The 21,030-nt window shown below is 48.1% G+C and overlaps 1 protein-coding gene across 3 annotated transcripts in view; it reads left to right on the top strand.

The window, feature by feature from the left end:
- The window catches only part of MAMSTR (MEF2 activating motif and SAP domain containing transcriptional regulator), a 246,401-nt gene that overhangs the window by 173,864 nt on the left and 51,507 nt on the right, over positions 1-21,030 (top strand). For all 3 annotated transcript variants that reach the window (XM_086930407.1, XM_086930406.1, XM_086930408.1), the window contains 3 exons: positions 9,870-10,559; positions 12,664-12,801; positions 17,780-17,834. In XM_086930407.1, the coding sequence (XP_086786533.1) occupies positions 9,870-10,559; positions 12,664-12,801; positions 17,780-17,834 (883 nt within the window). The remainder of the gene's footprint in view (positions 1-9,869; positions 10,560-12,663; positions 12,802-17,779; positions 17,835-21,030) is intronic.

Genomic DNA, 21,030 nt, shown 5'->3' with positions numbered 1-21,030 from the left:
CTTACAAAAGTGTGAATCTTCTGCCTAAATCATGAGGGTTTGCATGTATACGCAAATTGCGCTCAAAAGTACTCATGATAGACCTGCTAAACATATATGTGAGGGCTTAAGATCTGATGTCACTTCTTGTTATGCCCCTTCCTGTAAAGTTGTGGCTTGTGATGCCACTCCATATGATGTAAATTCCTGTGATGCCATGTATGATGTTGTGCGCCGTGATGTCATGCGCCATGATGTCATGCACTGTGATGTTGCATGCCGTGATGTCACTTGCATACTGCCTAACTAGGTTGGTCCCCCCACTTCTTTTTTTAGGACTTGTACCCTTGCCATGAGCGATGCATACCCATCTGGCACCATCCATCTAGAGCAGCCTTTGAGCATGCCTTTCACAGTCCCTGCAGAGCATTGCCTGCACCGTTTAACCAAACCTATTTTATATTCCAGATGTATGCATTTGCATTTGCTTTTGTGGACTTATAAAGCACAAGTGAATCATCCCCAAGGGGATTTCTTGGCGCTGTGGGAGAATGTAATTTAGGGTCCACACATCTAAAACAGCCATGTCTTTAGAAGCTTCTTAAAGCTGATTAACACAGTGCAGACCCTGCTGTTTTGTGGCAGTTTACTCCAGTGGCTCGCCGCCAGATAACAGAAGGCTCTACCACCTTTCCTTACCCTCTGGATACACGGAAGGTTGGTGTTGCTAGACCTTAGTTGCCGTACTGGTAGATACCGACTGAGTTTATTACTGAGATAGACAGGGCCTTTCCCCTGTAGTGATTTAAAGACCACACAGAGCATCTTAAAGATAGCTCGTTTCCTCACCGGGAGCCAATGTAGTTGGCTTAGCAAAGGGGCGGACGGGGTGCGTGCTGGCTTGTTGAGGGTCAGGCGGGCTGCAGTGTTCTGCACTACCTGCAGCCATGATAATAGATCATCTCTGGCACCCACCGCAGCGAATTACGATAATCCAGCCGACTCACCCGGAGGGACTGGACACGCATTTTCATCGCTGACAAGGGGGGATGATCTTCCTGAGCATCCTCATTGTGCCAAAATATGTGCCTGACACTGTCTTGACCTGCTCCTCCATTGATAGTTTATCATCTATTCTAATGCCTAAATTCTTAGCCCAGCACCTTGGTGGAGGGGCTTCTCCCAACTCAGCCGGCCACCACTTCCGGGTTCAGATTGCAGCGGCCTCCCCAAACAGCAGAATTTCCATTTTTGAGGAATTGAGTTGTAAAAAATTCCTCCTCATCCGGATGGCGATGCTAGACATGCAGCTCCTGAATTTCCGCTGAGTTGACATGATGTCTTCCTCAATGGAAACAATCAGCTGCGTGTCATCTGCGTATGAGATGGTCTCAAAGTCATGGCCTCTGATGATATCCGCCAGGGGTGTCACGTATGCATTAAACAGGGTAGGACTCACCACAGAACCCTGTCCACCCCTGTAGTCTGCAATACAAATGAACCCAACTGGATGCTCTGGGTACGACCTGAGATGTGTTTTTCTAGTCTTGAGGATAAATTCACTGTGGGATTGAAATAAGAATGGATGTTTGACTTCACTTACTGCTAGAAACCCTGTCTTCTTGGACAATTTGCACGACCAACAGTAAAATATGTTCCTTTTTAGCATTGCTCCTAAAATAATATTTGATGTGAAAGATGAACACACAGAACTGTTAATGGTTAGCTTAAAAAGGAAAAAGAAAGAGATAATGCAATCTAAAAATAAACACAGCTAAAGAGACTATTACTTCCGAAACATAAAGTACTTACAAGGGGCAGCAAACCAAACTTCTGAATCAGTGCTTAATTTGTAAAAAAAACACACGTGCCAGGACTCTAGCCAGCAGGCCACTTCCGCTTGCACTGCCCATTGCCGCTGTCAATTGCAGTAACAGCATACCTAATAAGTCGTACTCCTACAAGTGGGACAATTCTGACAATTTCAGGACCCCAAAGTTAAAAGAATGGGTTTGGCAGTAGGTATTAGTCCTTCTTAATATATATTGAATTAATAAACAACAGTTGTTGGACAGGCCTCAGGAAGGGCTCGCTCCCTCCCCGCATGACAGAGCCCGGACACCGGCTCCCCAGGTGCGACCCACAGAAGCAACCCGCAACCCGTCCCCTACGGGACGCCTGCTCCCGGACATCTCTGTATCACTGGCCCGGGCCACCGTCAGCACCATTGCCCGGCCCAGCCTCCATCTTGGACACTGCACCACGAGGCCACGTGGCCTCAGCTCGACCCCAACCCTGGGCCTGGCCAGGCCCCGACATCCCGGCACCACCATCCACCCAGGAGGTGAACGGACCACTTGGCAGGTCAATGAGAGAGAGGAGTGTCGATGGCTCTCCCCCGCCAGGTGCCGATCGCCCCCAGCCTCCCCGGGCACTGGCTCCACCCCCCTGCTGGGTGTCTGGACTCCCTCATCCCGGACCTCCCGACCTCCAAGTGCGAGGGTCCGGACATCAAAGGGCGCCAGACCTATAACTGGGGCAGCTCCAGAGCAGGAAGGCAGTTGTATCCTGGAGTCGAGAGACACCGTGAAGAACTCATCCTTGACGGACTGCTGGCGCTGCCGCAGCCCTGCCTTGTGAACCGTCGTCCTGCCTGCTGGCGCTGCTGCGGCTTTCTACAACCTTCATCCTCGTTGGGACCTGCTGGCGCTGCCGCGGCCCTTTGCAACCTTCATCCTCGTTGGGACCTGCTGGCGCTGCCGTGGCCCTTTGCAACCTACATCCTCGTCGGGACCTGCTGGCGCTGCCGCGGCCCTTTGCAACCTACATCCTCGTCGGGACCTGCTGGCGCTGCCGCAGCCCTTTGTAACCTACATCCTCATCGGGACCTGCTGGCACTGCCGCGGCCCTCTGCAACCTACAGCCGCATCTGGACCTGCTGGCGCTGCCGCGGCCCGACCTTCTAGAACTCCGAGCTCGAGGATTGTGAGCTACCCATCACCCCACCTCAATACCAGATTGGTACCAAGACTGTCCCGCTACCCCCTTTCCCTTCCAGAGACTAGAATTGAGAGGACCCTCGTGTCCTGATCTCACTGTACCGTGATACTTTACTGCAAGAACTGCATATAAAAAGCGTTAACCTTATCCTTGTGTGGTGTCCATCTGTGGGGGGGAAGTTACTTGTCTGTACGATCGCTGGGGACGGTCCTCCCCGGAGGCCTCTCCCCTTGTCCTCGGCCGACCCTCCAGGTCCCCGTCTAACATTGGTGGCAGCGGTGGGATCCGAACCGATGCGTAATCGTACAGAGAGTAACTCACCCCACGACTCAACCACAATGACAACAAAAGAGAGCGGATCCACAGAGAAATTCCAGATGGAGAAACTAGAAGAGTACAAACATCGAGAGCTAAAGCAATTTTGCATGGAACTAGGCATTGCTACCACCGGGCTGAGCACGAAAGAGGACTTCAAACACGCCCTAGAATCTTGGGCAGAAACGGGTGCAGCCGGACCCCGGAACCAAAACCTCGAGGCACCAGAGACAAACCCCACTCCGACCGAAGAAAGGAGAGCGGGTCTCTCCCTGGAAGAGATCCAAGAACAAGAGAAAAGCAGACTCCATGAATTAGAGTTGGCACGGCTCCGGTTGGACGGAGAGCTGAAACTGGCGGAACAAAAGATAAACTTAGAACACTTACGGCTCCGAGAGGAGCGGGAAGAGAAGCAAAGGCAGAGAGAACTCGAAGAGAAAAAACTGGCATACGAACACGAGCGCAAGCTAGCAGAAATAGAAATGCGGAAACAGAACAAAGATCTAGGGGTGCCCGAGCGCCCGCACACCCCAGGCACTACCGAACCAAAGGTCCACATCCCCAAGGATGTCGTCAGAGAATATTATCGGAACGACGACATACAACAGTGGTTCAAGGCCTTCCGAGATCGCCATGACCTCCCACCGGATTGATCGAAGTGACTGGGGAGCCGGGCTATGGGGGAGGTTCGTCAATGAAGGCCGCGATGCCCTGCTACAGCTCCCGGACCACCAGATGACATCCTATGACCACATGAAGGCCGCCCTCCTCACTCGATATGGACTCACGCCTGAGATGTACCGCAAGAGGTTCCGCGACTGCAAACGGATCCCGGGTACAACTTGGGTAGAATATGTGAACTATTTCAGCCGAGCCTTCGAGGGGTGGATCAAGGGCAGCCACGTAACCACCTACTAGCAACTCTTTAACCTCATTGTGTGGGAGCACCTCTCCAACAATTGCTTCTTCGAGCTCAGGCAGCACCTCCTCGACAGTAAATTGACTAAACCTCGGCAGCTCGCCGCTGAAGCTGACCGATGGGAAAGCACCCGAGTGGCCCGGAGTGGGCCAAGTGAACAAAACAGAACCAACCAAGGTACCCATCGCCCCCGAGGAGGAGGAGGAGGCCAGGGCCGGGGCAGAGATGCCGTCCCGGCAGCTCCCGCCAGCAACACCCCGCCCCCGGCCGGTCGGGGAAACCCCCCGACGCGCCCAGGGTTCTGAGCCAACGTTACTTGCCACCGGTGCCAGCGAATCGGCCACTATGCCAGCGACCCGAACTGCCCAAAGAACCAGACTCCCGTGCCCCGCCAGGTCGCTGCCGCCGCCCTAGGAGAGGAGCAAACCTCCGAAGAGTATGAAGAGTACGAGCAGGAGCAGCCCGAGTGGGAACCTGCCGCCATGGTCCTGGCTTGCCTAGGGGGAAGAGACATGATCCCGCGGGCTTCCCTACCCGCCAACACCAGAAAATACAGCCAGTGGGTGAACATAAATGGGCGCAAGGCCGAAGCCCTGCGCGACACCGGGGCCAGTGTGACGGCAGTCCGCTGTCACCTGGTGACCCCGGAACAAATCCTGCCAAACGTTCTTTGCCCGTCCGATCGGCTGACAATTCAGAGAGCCTGTGTCGGATGGCCTGCGTCCCCTTCGAATGGGGAGGAGTGTCCGGTATGCTAAAAGTGACTGTCCGCGATGATGCCCCAGTAGACTGCCTCCTGGGAAACGACCTCGAGAGTTCCCCGTGGGCGGCCGTTGAAAGAAGAGAGCACCTGGGGATGCTGGGCCTCCCGGACTGGGCGTGCGTAACAACCCGGTCCATGGCCGCCCGCGCCATCCCCAGATCCAAAGAACCCGAATGGCCAGCACCTCCTCCCCCGATCACTCCAGAGGAAGACACCCTCCGTACTGACCCCCCAGAGCAAACCCAAGAAGGGCCCGCTCAGCTCCAAGACCTTCCAGAACTGGCTCAGTGGCGTCAAGAGGGGGGACCCACCCAGGAACAATTCCGGCAGGAGCAAAAGACCTGTCCCTCCCTCGAGGGACTCCGACAGCAAGCCCTTGCCCAGAGCACGGGAGACCCCGCAGGGGCCCACTGGATCTATTGGGACAATGACCTACTATACAGCGAGCAAAGAATCGCAGAGTTGGGAGCCAGTCGGGTGCTGGTGGTGCCCCTCCGCTTCAGAGACTTCCTTTTGAACTTGGCGCACGATGTCCCCCTGGCTGGACACTTGGGGCAAGACAAAACGTATAACCGCCTGGTAACCCACTTTTACTGGCCCAAAATGCGAAATGACGTCTCCAACCACTGCCGGGCCTGCCCCACCTGCCAGGCCAGCGGGAAGAGCGGCCGAAAACTCAAGGCACCCTTGCAACCATTCCCCGTCGTCACCACCCCGTTCGAAAGGGTGGGAATAGACATTGTGGGGCCCCTGGACCCCCGAACAGCACAAGGGCATCGATTCATCCTGGTCCTGGTGGACCACGCCACCCGCTATCCCGAGGCCATTCCTCTTCGAACCGTAACAGCACCAGTGGTAGGCCGAGCCTTAATGGGGATCTTCTCTCGAGTGGGCTTCCCCCGGGAAGTCGTCAGCGACAGGGGCACGAACTTTATCTCCAAATATATGAAATCTCTCTGGCAGCAGTGCGGAGTTACGTACCGGTTCACGACCCCCTTTCACCCACAAGGAAACGGACTGGTCGAACGGTTTAACCGCACTCTCAAGGGGATGATCATGGGACTGGAGGAACCCCTACGCCGCCAGTGGGACGTGCTGCTCCCGTGCCTCCTCTTCGCCTACCGAGAAGCCCCCCAGAAATCCCTCGGTTTCAGCCCCTTCGAGCTCCTGTACGGACACCCTGTCCGAGGGCCCCTCAGCCTGGTTAAAGAAGAATGGGAAATGGCCCCCCAGAAGACCCCTCCGGACGTGTATAAGTACCTCCTGACCCTCCGCAATCAGACCCGGCGATTCAGGGAAATCGCTAAAGCTAATCTCGAGGCCAGTCAGGAGGACATGAAGAAATGGTACGATCAACATGCCTCCTCCATCGAGTTCGAGCCTGGTCAACAGGTATGGGTGATGTCTCCCATCGAGCCTTGTGCCTTGCAGGACAAATGGACAGGACCCTTCAAGGTGGTCGAGTGCAAGGGCCAGTCACCTATCTAATCGACATGGAGTCCCCCCGGAACCCCCTCTGGGTCCTTCACGCCAACAGACTCAAACCACACTTCGTGCGCTCGGAGCTCAGCCTACTGATGGCCACAGACAGTGGGGCAGAGGAAGACTCCGAGCCCCTCCCTGACCTACTGAGGACCCGTGAGAAAGATGGTTCGGTGGACGGGGTCCGACTCTCCGATGCCCTGACCCCGGAGCAGCGCCAAGACTGTCAGGCTCTCCTGCTACAATTTGCAAACCTGTTCTCCCTCACCCCCGGGGTCACCCCCTGGTGCCTTCACGACGTGGACACTGGGGACAGTCCCCCTATCCGACACCGGGCATACCGAGTACCAGATCGGGTGCGCGCCTGCATCCAAGACGAAGTCTCCAAAATGGTCACACTCAGAGTCATCGAGCCCTCAGACAGCCCCTGGGCCAGCCCAGTCGTACTGGTCCCCAAAGCTGCTGCCCCGGGCACCACCCCCGAGCTCCGATTCTGCGTCGACTGTCGGGGTCTGAACGCTGTCACCCGAACCGACGCTCACCCCATTCCCCAAGCAGATGAACTGGTTGACCGCATGGGGGCTACCCGCTACCTGAGCATCTTTGATATGACAGCGGGCTACTGGCAGATCGGCCTCACCCCCAGGGCCCAAGAACGATCCGCTTTCTCTACCCCGGATGGTCACTACCATTTCAAAGTGATGCCATTCGGCATGAAAAACGCTCCAGCCACTTTCCAACGACTTGTGAACCAGGTATTGGCGGGCCTCGAAGAATTCAGCGCCGCCTACCTGGACGATATAGCGGTATACAGCCGCCACTGGACAGACCACCTTCACCACCTCCGAGAGGTCCTGCACGCCCTCCAACAGGCCGGCCTCACCATCAAGGCCAGCAAGTGCCAAATTGGCCAGGGGTCCGTGACCTACCTCGGACACCCAGTGGGGAGCGGTCTGGTGGCCCCTCTCCAGCTCAAGATCGCTGCCATCCAGTCCTGGCAGCCACCCGTCACCCAAACCGAGGTCCGAGCCTTCTTGGGGCTCACCGGATACTACCGGCGGTTTGTGAAGGACTATGGCAGCATTGTGGGGCCCCTCACGGAACTCACATCCAAGAAACACCCAAAAACAGTCAACTGGACCCCAGACTGTCAAGCGGCCTTCGAGAAGCTGAAGGCCGCCATGTGCACCGCCCCTGTGCTCCAGGCCCCCCACTACAGCCGTGAGTTCATCGTCCAGACTGATGCCTCAGACCATGAAATTGGGGCCGTCCTCTCCCAACTAAACCCCGAGGGAGTCGACCAGCCAGTGGCCTTCATCAGCCGACGCCTGCTGGCCCGAGAGCAGCGCTGGAGCACCATCGAGCGGGAGGCCTTTGCAGTAGTGTGGGCCCTTAAGAAGCTCCGGCCCTACCTCTTCGGTACCCACTTCCGGGTACAAACAGATCATCGACCCCTGCAATGGTTGATGCAGATGCGGGGGGAGAATCCCAAACTGTTGCGATGGTCCATCTCCCTGCAGGGGATGGACTTCACTGTGAAGCATCGCCCTGGCCAGGACCACGCCAACGCGGATGGCCTGTCACGCTTTTTCCGCCTCGACGAGGAGAGTCCCCAAGAGGATGGGTGACTCTCCCAGCCTTCAGCTGGGGGGGACGCATGTTGGACAGGCCTCAGGAAGGGCTCGCTCCCTCCCTGCATGACAGAGCCCGGACACCGGCTCCCCAGGTGCGACCCACAGAAGCAACCCGCAACCCGTCCCCTAAGGGACGCCTGCTCCCGGACATCTCTGTATCACTGGCCCGGGCCACCGTCAGCACCATTGCCCGGCTCAGCCGCCATCTTGGACACTGCACCACGAGGCCGCGTGGCCTCAGCTCGACCCCAACCCTGGACCTGGCCAGGCCCGACATCCCGGCACCACCATCCACCCAGGAGGTGAACGGACCACTTGGCAGGTCAATGAGAGAGAGGAGTGTCGATGGCTCTCCCCCGCCAGGTGCCGATCGCCCCCAGCCTCCCCGGGCGCTGGCTCCACCCCCCTGCTGGGTGTCTGGACTCCCTCATCCCGGACCTCCCGACCTCCAAGTGCGAGGGTCCGGACATCAAAGGGCGCCAGACCTATAACTGGGGCAGCTCCAGAGCAGGAAGGCAGTTGTATCCTGGAGTCGAGAGACACCGTGAAGAACTCATCCTTGACGGACTGCTGGCGCTGCCGCAGCCCTGCCTTGTGAACCGTTGTCCTGCCTGCTGGCGCTGCCGCGGCTTTCTACAACCTTCATCCTCGTTGGGACCTGCTGGCACTGCCGCGGCCCTTTGCAACCTTCATCCTCGTTGGGACCTGCTGGCGCTGCCGCGGCCCTTTGCAACCTACATCCTCGTCGGGACCTGCTGACGCTGCCGCGGCCCTTTGCAACCTACATCCTCGTCGGGACCTGCTGGCGCTGCCGCGGCCCTTTGTAACCTACATCCTCATCGGGACCTGCTGGCGCTGCCGCGGCCCTCTGCAACCTACAGCCGCATCTGGACCTGCTGGCGCTGCCGCGGCCCGACCTTCTAGAACTCCGAGCTCGAGGATTGTGAGATACCCATCACCCCACCTCAATACCAGATTGGTACCAAGACTGTCCCGCTACCCCCTTTCCCTTCCAGAGACTAGAATTGAGAGGACCCTCGTGTCCTGATCGCACTGTACCGTGATACTTTACTGCAAGAACTGCATATAAAAAGCGTTAACCTTATCCTTGTGTGGTGTCCATCTGTGGGGGGGAAGTTACTTGTCTGTACGATCGCTGGGGACGGTCCTCCCCGGAGGCCTCTCCCCTTGTCCTCGGCCGACCCTCCAGGTCCCCGTCTAACAACAGTTATTGTGCTTTTCTCTGAATTAAAAAAGCAACGCCACCTTGAGGCAGACTGTCATAGGTACCGGTGCTGACAATTAAGGGCATTATTTAGCGGCTTACTGTACCAGGGCACCTGCCAGAAAATTGGATGCCCCCTCTTCACACTTCTTGGTGCCCTTGTGGCATCTAAATGTGGGTCAGTTTCGAAGGCTCATCTGATTCTACTTCTGGAAACCTCTCGCTGGTGGTCATCAGCCTTACAGCCGCTGTCTTTTGGGCCCTCCTTACTCTTCTATGGAGTGTTCTGAAAGAGTGCAGACTCTTACTACGTTGCTGCCGAATAGGAAACCTGGTAATTTCGTCATGCCAATGTTGATTCATTAAAAGCACAAGTCTCTGGAATTTAAGGCACTCCATAATATGCAAGTGGACTGGTACCCAAGGCGGTGCCATAAGGCATATCCTTTGTAATCATTGGTCCTCATACTACTGATATGAAGCAATGTGTAGCTATCTCATATTTCTGTGCCATGTATGCAATCAGTTTAATCTCTTTTCCTGTTTCCAAAGGTGTCCAAACTCCGACAGCAACTTAGGAAACGAGGACTTCCTGTCTCTGGCACAAAACCAGCTTTGCTAGAACGCCTGAAGCCATACCAGACCCTGTGTCCCAGGCCAGCAAATACACCTATCGCAAGTGCCAGCCTGGTCACCCCTATCCTAAAAATGCCTACTTTCCACACTCCCACAGTGATGGGCACACATTCGCCTACTCTGTGCACCATTCAGACTTCTGCCTCCCCGATGTTTGGGGAGATGCCCAAATCAAGTATCGAGCAGTCTTCAGGGCTGTTAGATACCTGTGACGGGCTCGGGGTGTGTGCTAGTGGACCCGCATGCCCCAGTGGGACAGAGGAGGATATCCCTATGATGGAGTTTGACGAAGACCAGGTGCTGCAGGAGAAGCAGAAGGTGATTGAGAACCTGACGTGGAAGCTGCAGCAGGAACAGAAGCAGGCAGAGGACTTGCGGGTTGAGTTGGAGATGCACAAGCGCCTGAAGAACCGCCACAAGGGGGAATTGCTAGCCCCAAGCCCAGGCTTCGCATCTGTGTTGGGACTTCTTCCTTCCGCGTCGTCAGCAGATGTTCATACTCCTGTGAGTGAGGCCCAGTTCCTTTACACACTCTCTAATATCAAGGAAGAGCCAAGTAGTATCCAGGAGGCATCAAATGCGGCCACTGCCAGTGACCAATTTATGGTAAGTCTGCAAGAGATGAAAATGCACATATGTGTGATGAGAAGGGGAGCCAACTGCAGGGATTACAAGGACAGTTTGGTAGGAAAAGTTAGATGTTAGTTTCATTGCAGTAGCTGCAGAGCTACAAGGCTAGCGAGTGTAAGGCGAGAGACGAGTGTGCGGGAAGGAAAGCCTTTGGCAGTGTCTAAGGGTAAAGGATTGGAGCCAAGTGAGATGAGTGTTTGGAAGGGAGAACCTTCTGTGTAGCATGCAGCAACGGATGATGGGAGGAGAATGTGGACGAGCAGAAGGCTGAGTAGGTTCGAATGGCAAGATGGGCGGGGTACGAGAGGGGAGGTTGTGATGTCTGCAGTGGTAAAGATTCTGGTGGAACAGAGTAGTAGGCAGGAGGAGGACTTCAGAATGAAAGGCTAGATCCTAGCAACAGAGAATAATGTGTACAGGAGGCAGATTAAGAGAGCTAGTTGCAGGGGTACTAGAATAGGGAATGTAAAGAACCTACATCTTAGATGAGTTCAGCATGAGGGAATTTAAGGCCTTTCAATAACTAAAGGAAATAACACTGTTAAATGTATATGCGATTGGAGGAGGAGTGAGAAGTTTCGGAATGAGAAGATGTGTCTCACATCTGCATTCAGGTGGTAAGAGAAGTTAACCCAAAGTCACCACGGGAGGTAAAATACAAAGTAAAAGGCCTGGTCCCAAGACATAATCTTGGGAAAAACCAACAAATAGTGGGGTGAGGAGTGATTCTTCAGATTGCCGGCCATTAGAGACTGACTGGTCAGAAAGTTTGAGGAAGTGAGGTTAGACACTTTATTGAGAGCAGTTTTAAGGGGGCAAAGTAAAGTAAAGTGATCAATCTAGTTGACAGCTGCAGATAGATCAAGGAGTTTGCGGATGGAGGAAGGTGGTTTCAGTGAGAGAAGGTGATAAATTTAGCACTATGTGTAAGGGCTGCTTCTGTGGACTGTAGAACCTGAAAACCTGATTGCAATGGCAGAAGCACATTGATAGAGTTGAGATAAAGAGTCCTGTGGTTAAAGACAAGACATTCTAGACCTGTAGGAACAAAAGGTAGTTGAAACACTGGGCGATAGAGCGCAAATTAGGCATCTGTGATATCTACTGTAGATTTTGTTAAGCATAGGTGGCAGACTAAGTGACTGAATAAGGCAGAAGACGGCCCTGGAGGTAAGTGCTACAAGCTTGAAGGTTGTTTTGGGGTCTGGAACAGTTACATGGGGGCACACGAGGAGTTAACATATTTTTAATATTGGGATAACCTCTATGAGTAATGTATAATCCGTCAATAAGTCTAACAGAGTGCAGTTGACGTCTCAAATTGATGTAAGAGGGTGTGGGCGGGTGGGCGACTAGTAATGCAGAAACAGGTTTTCCTATTGTCTTTCTCTCTTTAAATGATATTTTTGGATAATTTTGTCCCCGAACACCTTTCAGGAAAATCACAATTTTCATTCTACAATATTATCTTGTTGTTTTCAATAAATGCACATTTGACCACTCACATCCATATTATACCAGTAATATGCACAATGATGTCACACATTCCAACAGGATTCACGGGATGGGCCTAATGATATCAGAAGTGGGCTCAACAATCCTTATGGATACTCAGATAATGTCAGGATTGGACTCACTTGAATCCACTGAGCTAACCTATCTGAAGAAAGATATTAGAAAGGTATCAAGGATGTCCCTCCAGGCCTAAGGGCCAGGACTTCATTACGAATTAACGGAGTAAAATCTTTCATGGTATTCCTGTCCATGCATGGAACTCAAAATCATTAATTGTTGGTGAAACGAGTTTTGAATATTGTCTGCTAAATGTATGTTAGCAAAACTCTTGTGAACCCAATATATTTTAGCTTTGGCTCATTTGTTATATCAACTAGCGGTAAAATGTCAAAATAGCAATATTTGAATGCCACACAATTTTCCACATAATTTGTATCCTCCATTCGAACATAATTACAGTGACCCAATTTAAGATTCACTCCAGTGCTGGTGGCACTGACAGCATAGTTGACATAAGAAGTGGGGTGATTTCTGACTCTTCTAACTTTATCTTTCCAATGCACAGGTCTTCTGCCCGCCAGCCTGTGATACCATAGAGCAGGACTTTGAGCTTCCCATGCAAATCACGGCAAGCCCACCAAGCCCAGTTCCAGGGACCCTGTCCCTCGAGGAGGAACTCCAGGAAGCCATCCAAAAGGCAGAGGTAAGGAGTGGAGATACTTCAGGGCAGTGCAACCAATCATGGAGGAAGTTGTGATGGCTATGGAACCAATAGTGAGACAGTGAAGATTGAGATGTAGGCATGCAGAAATGGATGGCAACACACGTGAGGCGAAAGGAGGGAGGGCCAGAGATTCACAGGAAAGAAGACACAGTGTTTAAATGGGATAGGATTAATGTGCAAAGGCAACAATGACCACATGTGAGGTCGAAGCTGAAGGGAAAAGATCATTAAAAAGGAAGAGTGATTGATTATTTGAAAAGTACTGGGGTTAGATGAAACTGAGCCTGAAAATGATAAAGGTACCACAATATCTTCCACTAAATACATGGGCCTTTGGTGGAGGGACAAAATGGAAGAGTGAGTGGGAAGCCCTGGCTGGTGACAATGCACTAGATAAAGAAATTTGAGGTGAAAGACGATTAAAAGTTGGAAAGAGAGACAGCAAGTAAGGTGAATCTGTTGTTCAAGGGCAATGCGCACAATTATGGCGAAGAGAGTGAAAAGGAAAGCCCTGGTCTCTAAACTACTGTAAGAAATTGGATTATTAGTTGAGAGGGGAGGCAACTCCACTCAAGTAATAAACACAGTCTGTGTGAGGGTGAACCACAAATGTCACTAAATAAACCTGTGCTTCTGGTAGCTTGGCACAAAAGTAGTCAGACTTGATTTAGAGGCAAAGTGTAAAGTATTTATGTATCACTCAAAAAAGAAAAATACCAATAGAAATAGAGTAAATGACACATATCTAATCAGTAGAACCAGAGTTTTGTATTTTTAAAGTTTCAGATGAAAATAGCACCAAAAAAGCACAAAGCACCACTCATGGTTTTCTAGTCGTGCTGAACTGAGTCATAGTCACTTGTTCAAGCTGACTGTGATGAAGTGGGTGTTGGATACGAGGACCCTGTTCATCAAGGTGAAGAGTTTAACTTCTAAAAGACCAAGTCCCCGCAAGAAGCCTCAGATGGAGTTTTGTGCTGGTGGGAGCCACAAGGAGATCTGTCGGTGCAAGGAGGAGGTTGCCACCAAAGCTTTCCATTGGCAGGAGATGTAGGCTGACGTTATTGGTGTGAAGAGCTCGTTTACATTGGAATGATGTGGTGGCAGGAGACACAGTGGTCATTGCTTAGGCGAAGAGCCCAATTGCGGTTGTGCGCAGTCCAAAACATCTGGATTTTCACCTGTAGTTCAGTCTTTTCAGTTTTGATGTAGGAGGCATACATTCTCTTGCCAGCCAAGGGTCTAGGACCTAGTAGGAACTGGTAAGTGTGCCTTCAAGGGATTTATTCTAATATTTAATTCTGAATAGTTTATGTTCTTTACTCAGTGCAAGTTTATATAGCTTTCTTGTAAATTAATTTCTTTTTATATAAGGTGCAAGTTTATCTAACTTTCTTGCAGATTAATGTCTTTTGTTTAGAATTGGGCAATTTATATAAGCACAACTTATGAGCAATTATAGTGTTTCAAATGAAAATGTAGAAATATATCAAATCATATCAAAAAACTATTTTGCAACAAATTATCAATTCAAACATACGGGTGTATGGTAAAAAGCAGATTTGTATCATAAACAAAAATAGAGAAAGGGTGCTGATTCATTTAAAGCACAATGGAACAAGAAGATATCATACATCCAATATTACAAACTGCCCGGTTCCAATTGTGTAGACTTTTTCCAAATACCAATCTGATGAATCAACTGAGAAATACAGAAGAATTCAGCTTATGTTGTTCTTCAACAGAAAAAAAGTGCAACTGTCGACGTTTCGGTCTTTATGCTGATGTCTGTAAGACCGTCTTCAGGACTAAACAAATGAAAATGGTTGAACCTCAAGAGTCAGTGAAGTCCTCACTGTTACTGTAATATCCACAGACATTTATAGTAGGCAACAGTAGCAGAGACCAATCCGTGCTGATCTGCAGGTTAAGCCAATCCTTTGGCTCTTTATCGCCTTAATGTGTAAAATCCACAAAAGCTAATGTTATCTGATCATCAGAATTAAACCTGAAATATTATGGTGTGATCCTATCAATGGGTCCGAACCAGGAAACACGCTTGCTCAAAGTCGGCATCACCATAATATTTCAGGTTTAATTCTGATAATCAGATGACATTAGCTTTCGTGAATTTGACATATTAAGGTGATAAAGAGCCAAAGGATTGGCTACACCCCAAGGCCATCCTGCTCAGGAGAGGAACACCATTCCCAACACCCACGCCCTTTTGTTTCCTGTCTAGAAGGCATACAGATCACACCACAGGAGCACCGTTAGTTATGTGACACTGGCAGAAAGGCATATTTAGCTTAGGCAGGACAATGCCAACTTTCTAAAAGTAAAAAGAACAATTGATGGACAGAATGTTGGAAAATGTCAAACATTCACCCCAGTACAGAGACCTGGGCCTAAATCCATTGTTTTTTTCAACCCCATGCCATTCCTGTTTAAACCCAGCTATATGCAAATCAGTCTTGACCCTACTCCCCATGGGAGCAGTCCAGCCCGAACTGCCAGGCCAGGTTCTCCCTGAACGAGAAACAAGCATCCTTGGACTGGTTTCGGTTTATCAGCCCTCATAAACTAGGCCAGCTTGACTCTAGTGGCATGGAGAGCACAGGACCCACGTCTGGGCATACCCGTCCCACTCGGGTTGATAAATGCAAAAAAGAACAATAGATGGACAGAATGTTGAACAATGTCAAACATTCAACCCAGTACAGAAATCTGGGCATAAATCCATCATTGTTTGCTCCTCATGCCATTCCTGTTTAAATCCAGCCATATGAAAATCAGGCTTGCCACTGCTCCCCATGGGAACAGTCCAGCCGGAACTGCCAGGCCAGGTTCGTCCTGGACCGAAAACAAGCATCCTAGGACATCCTTAGAGGTATCAGGCAGGCTAGCTTGACTCCAGAGTCATGAAGAGCATGGGACCCACATCTGGGCATATCCATCCCACTCAGGGTGATAAATGCAAAAAGAACAATTGATGAACATTATGTTGAACAATGTCAAACAATCACTCCAGTACAGAGATCTTGGCCTAAGACCTTCGTTTCTTTGCTCCACATGCCATTTCAGTATAAACCCAGCCATATGCAAATCAGTCTTGATCCTGGTCCTCATGGGAGCAGTCCAGCCCACACTGCCAGGCTAGATTCTCCCTGGACCAGAAACAAGTAACCTAGGACCGTTTTCGGGGTATGAATCCTCATCAACCAGGCTACCTCGACTCCAGTCACTTGAGACAGACTTGAGTCAGACTTGAGTAGAAGGAGTATTTTTCTATCCGCTCCCAAACTGAATTTATTGCTTATCAAGTGTAATAAGATAACCCATTGTTAGTCTATGGGACCAATATCCTTACTACAGTTTTTCACTGTCAGGACTTGTAAAAAACCTAAATACACATCTTCTACTTTTTAAATATCATGCATACTGCCCTGTTAGCCTGTATGTGGAACAGAATCCGAAATCTGTTTTCTTTAGCTCTATGTTCCTCATACCATGTGTGCAATGCTCTCTGCGCTGCCCAGTACAGAGTGTCACAGAAATTCACATAATTCAACAAATGTGTTCTATGGTATGTGCAGGGGGTGCCCTAGGAAGCTAGTTGTCAAATCTTTGGGAATAAAGTGAACATTGTTTTCCCTATATAGACCTCAACTGTGTTCTGATCTAGTGAAAGTTTATTTCACCACAAAGACCTATATTGAGGCTAGAGAATCTTGTAGCTATCGGAAGAAACCCTGATAAACTGATCTTTACTGTGTTGGGTCTTTATAAAGCTTGTTCATGAGAGAAGGAAACAACTGCACTATGAGTATATATAGTTAACTGGAAGGAATGATGGAAGGAAAACAAAATTTGTATAACACAACCTCACATGAATCATCACTATACACATTTATAACACATGTAAAAATTGATAAGTCTGGTCTGTACTTGGGCTGACCACCCTACAACAAATGAAGTAGTTGAATAAAGCAAATAATGGATTTAATGATCAATCGGTCTATTCATGGAGGATTTTGGAATACATAAAGTAGTATTCCTGTAGTATTATTTTATGTACTGTTGCATGCCTTTCTAAATTGGCCCAAAACATCTAAAAAGGGAATAAAATGGTAATATTCAATATATAATCATACACAAACATTTAAAAAGGGAATAAAGTGGCAATATTCAATGTATAATCATACACAGATAATACCAATAAAACATATAGTGTCCTATTTGGACTTTTAGGGAGTTACCGATCCTGGGCCAACCCCAAAGCCAGGTAAGAGTATGTAAATGTGTAATCTTAACGTTCTAATTCCCATGATCAACAATGCTCTTGCAAATTGGTCCCCCTCTCTTTACTTGGTTATAGATGGAGTAAGTATGTTGACCCAGTAATAGTGCTTGCTCAGAACTGGGGAAGACAGCTTGTGTCCAAATACTAAGAATGAACACAGCACTGAGTGATGCGATTTTCTACTAACCTTTCTTTTGATACCATCAAAGGTCTTTTATCCTAAAGAATAGACTGACCATTATGGGAACATACAAATCGGAATGATGGACAACAACAACCATTTGGAAGCATATTACAATATAGAATAGAGATTTATTAGAAGATATATTTCTTCAAGATACAGAGATGTGGAGTAAAGAATAGTAAATCTATACTTAGCGACATGCACTTACCTTCACAAAATTTTGGTCCTCAATATTTCGACCTCAATATTTTGGCCCAGTGCTATTTTGTAGTTGATATTCTTGTGCAAATCGTGAGAGGAGGCTGCTGTGGTTAGAGCTGAGGTGAAACATATGAAAACAGAAAAGAGGGAAGTAATAAGTGCAGAGCTGCCTACTCTTCACCATTGTTGTGTGATACTCGATGTTGCACCGTAATTCAAAGTTCCTCGTTTATGTCTAAGGGTTTATTACCTTCTCTTTTACTTCCTAGATGGCTCGAAGTGAATCCATTGACGACATCTTGGAGGAGCCTCTCGGGTGTACAGGTGAGCTGTCCTTTCACTTGCCACAAGTGCTAGAAGGGTCTAATATGGGAAATTGGCTAACTCTAATTGTTTTGGAAAGAAGAAACAGAACATTGTGTCTTAGCTTCCTGCTACCCAGAGAAGTCAACCAGCAGCATCCCCAGTGTGTAAGAAACAAAGCAAAACACCTTGGGTGACTGTGTGGACAAATATGGGTGTATGTGTGTATGTAGTACTTATATGTCATGAGCCTTGGCAAAATGGCAGCAAAGCTCTGTATACGGCTTAGGTTTAACAACAGGTTTTCAAAAAATATAGGCTTCTGCTCCGCTGATAGTTTCGACTACAAACGATATATGGAGTACTTACATGAAGTACTGGAGAAATATCTGAAAGTTAAAGATTCCTATCAGCACCTTTACTGTTTCATACTTACTCATGCAGATAGTCAGCAAAGCACCTATCTGCACTAGCAACCATGAAGTAATTCTAAACAAATCATGTGTTGTCATTTTGTATTCCTTTGAATAAATATTGTATCTTTGGAAAACTCTTTTCCACTACAGACCCATTAAATATTGGGGTGTTCCTTTGCCTTTTCCACTGTAACAGTAATATTATGGCTGCCATTTTCCTGAGTTGTTTTCTATGTGACATAGTGGCAAAAGTGAAAAAATATCAGTCTATTAAAGAATTAGTCATATTGACATCTCTATTTTTGGAATGGGATGATGTTTCTGAACTATTGCCTCACTCGGTTATAGTATGTCTTAAATCACAAATTCATTGGTTATGATATTTATATCTCCAGCCTTCATAAACTCATCCAGAGAATTGAAATTTCGCCAGATAGCCTTGGATTCAGTAGTGTTGTCTCAATAATCTAAAATGATACCAAATAATTTAATTTCTCTCATAAATACAGTTTTTTCTATATAGAAAGGCATGAGCTATGGTGCACATGCATCAAAAAAGCCAATTGTCATTCTTTCATTGCGATTATTAAGGAATCACAATTAAAGAATTGCAATTGGCTATGCATGTAGGAATTGCAAAAACAAATTGCGATTTCTACACATTCCTAATTTGCGAGTCGCAATTTGCAAGTCGCAATTAAGGAATGGCTTCCCATTCATTCCTATGGGCCTAGAGACCCATACGAATGAATGGGAATTGCATGCGCAGTTTGTGAGTACCCAATAGGTACTCTCAAATTGCGCATGCAATTTCAAGGTTGCAAGGGTGCCAAAATGACACCCTGTTGCACCCCTGAAATTACAATTTATCCACCTGCTGCGCATGCACATGCCCAAAAGGCATGTGTGTGTGTAACATGGGACTTTGAAAAATGCACTTAAGTGCATTTTTCAAAGAAATCGCAAATTACTATCAACTTTAGATTGACGGTAGTTTGCAATTCTTATTTGCGAAATCGCAATTTCTTTTGGTTTAATGCATTGCATTTAAGGAATCGCAATTTGCCATTCCTTAAATGCAATTGCAATTTAAGCAATCACACATTTTGCGATTCCTTAAATTGCGATTTTTGCATTTGGAATGATGCATCCAAATTCAAAAATACCAGTCGCAAAGGGCCATTTAGGACCAGTTTTTAGGTTGATACATATGGCCCTATATCATTTGATCATCAATGTGTAACGCTACCTTCACCGACCTATCTTTAATCACATCTTGATCCAAGGGCATTTATTCTAGGAGTTCAATATTAACTTTAAAAAGAAAAGTTAAAGGGGCAGCATTGCTATGTGCCCTGTTGATAGGTTGATAGTAATACTAAATAACACAGCACGGTGAACCATCACCTGTGTGGACTTGGTTTTTACAAACAAAAAGGAATTTGAAACCCTGGGCTCTACCATCTGCACTCTCTTCAAAGCTTGGAAAACAGTGGATGAAGATTTATAGTCAGATGTCTTCTCATCATCAACTATGATTGACATAAGACATAATCAATTGCTTAAAAAATAAATGGCTCAGGCCCAATATCTATCTGGCATACGATTTTCTCTTACTTCTCACTTGAAGGCACGTGAAACATATTCTTTCTCTAAGTTTTTTGGTCCACCACAATTCACTGAGGCCCTGGGTCCCTGTGCACAGTTCTGTGTATGAGCAGAATCCCTGCTACAAGACCTTTACTGATTCCCTCACAGATGCTACTTATGTTTAAAAAAAGCAAAACTACTTCTCATCAAATAAATGATATAGGAAGCTATATTTTACTCAGTAGACCCTATTCAAAAAAGTAATTGAGGTTGTTAACATAAGTCTAGGCCCAAATTACATTTTTACACCTGTCAACAAGTCACAGTTGGATTCCTGACAGGCATATATGCATTTACATCACTTATATCTCTATAATAACTGTGGCTAAATCTGAAATAGTTAATGCCACTCAGTGGATGGGAAGTATCCGCACTAAAGTGTGATTAGCCTTCGACATTTGGGAACGTAAAAATGTGCGCCTGAGAGATACTTAATATTACAAGAAAAAGATAAAACATGTCAGAATCTGAGTAGAAACCCCATCACAGGGACAAAATAAGAGAGAAGCTGAATCATATTAGCTAAGGAGGAAGCACTACTAACTCCTGATAGTGCCTAACTGCAAATTGCTTAGCAGTAAGCTTTCCCAGGTATTTTATTTTTAGAAAATCCTATAGTTCCATGCCATTACAAGTTTATATCATAACATAACATAATCCATGACAGTGTTTATTTTTCACGGCCTTTCTCTTTGGGATTTGCGATGTGTAAAAGCAATCAACTTCTTTTGACCTGTTCAGCTTGTCCCTTAACTATTATGTGGGGGGAAGTGAACAGTTCAGGTCTACCCAATGCTTCAGAAGTATGCTTAATATAACTTAACCCGGGTGTCTCTAATGATTAACTCGTGAGCTACCAGTGGTTCTCCAGTTCCTTGAAAGTAGCTCTCCAGTGTGCAGCCCAGCCTACAATATTATAAGCGTTTGCTTTATTAAATTATTATTTGTTTGCCAGAATAAAAATGTATGTATTTTCAGAATTCTTAAGTTGTTGCATGGAGAAAATGTTTGAACTTTCAAAATGTGTTTAAAGTAATTATTTGAGTTGGAGAGATTTGATACTCCCGTTATTACCTTGCTGCCGGGGAGTGCAGCTATCGCTGTTATGTATTATCCTTTTAGAGGGTACCTCTGGTAACCCTGTCTAATGC

Source organism: Lissotriton vulgaris, chromosome 7 (assembly GCF_964263255.1).
Source record: "Lissotriton vulgaris chromosome 7, aLisVul1.2, whole genome shotgun sequence".
Lineage (NCBI taxonomy): Eukaryota > Metazoa > Chordata > Amphibia > Caudata > Salamandridae > Lissotriton > Lissotriton vulgaris.
Note: the sequence above shows the minus strand (reverse complement) of the source record. Positions and strands in the feature narration are given on the sequence as shown.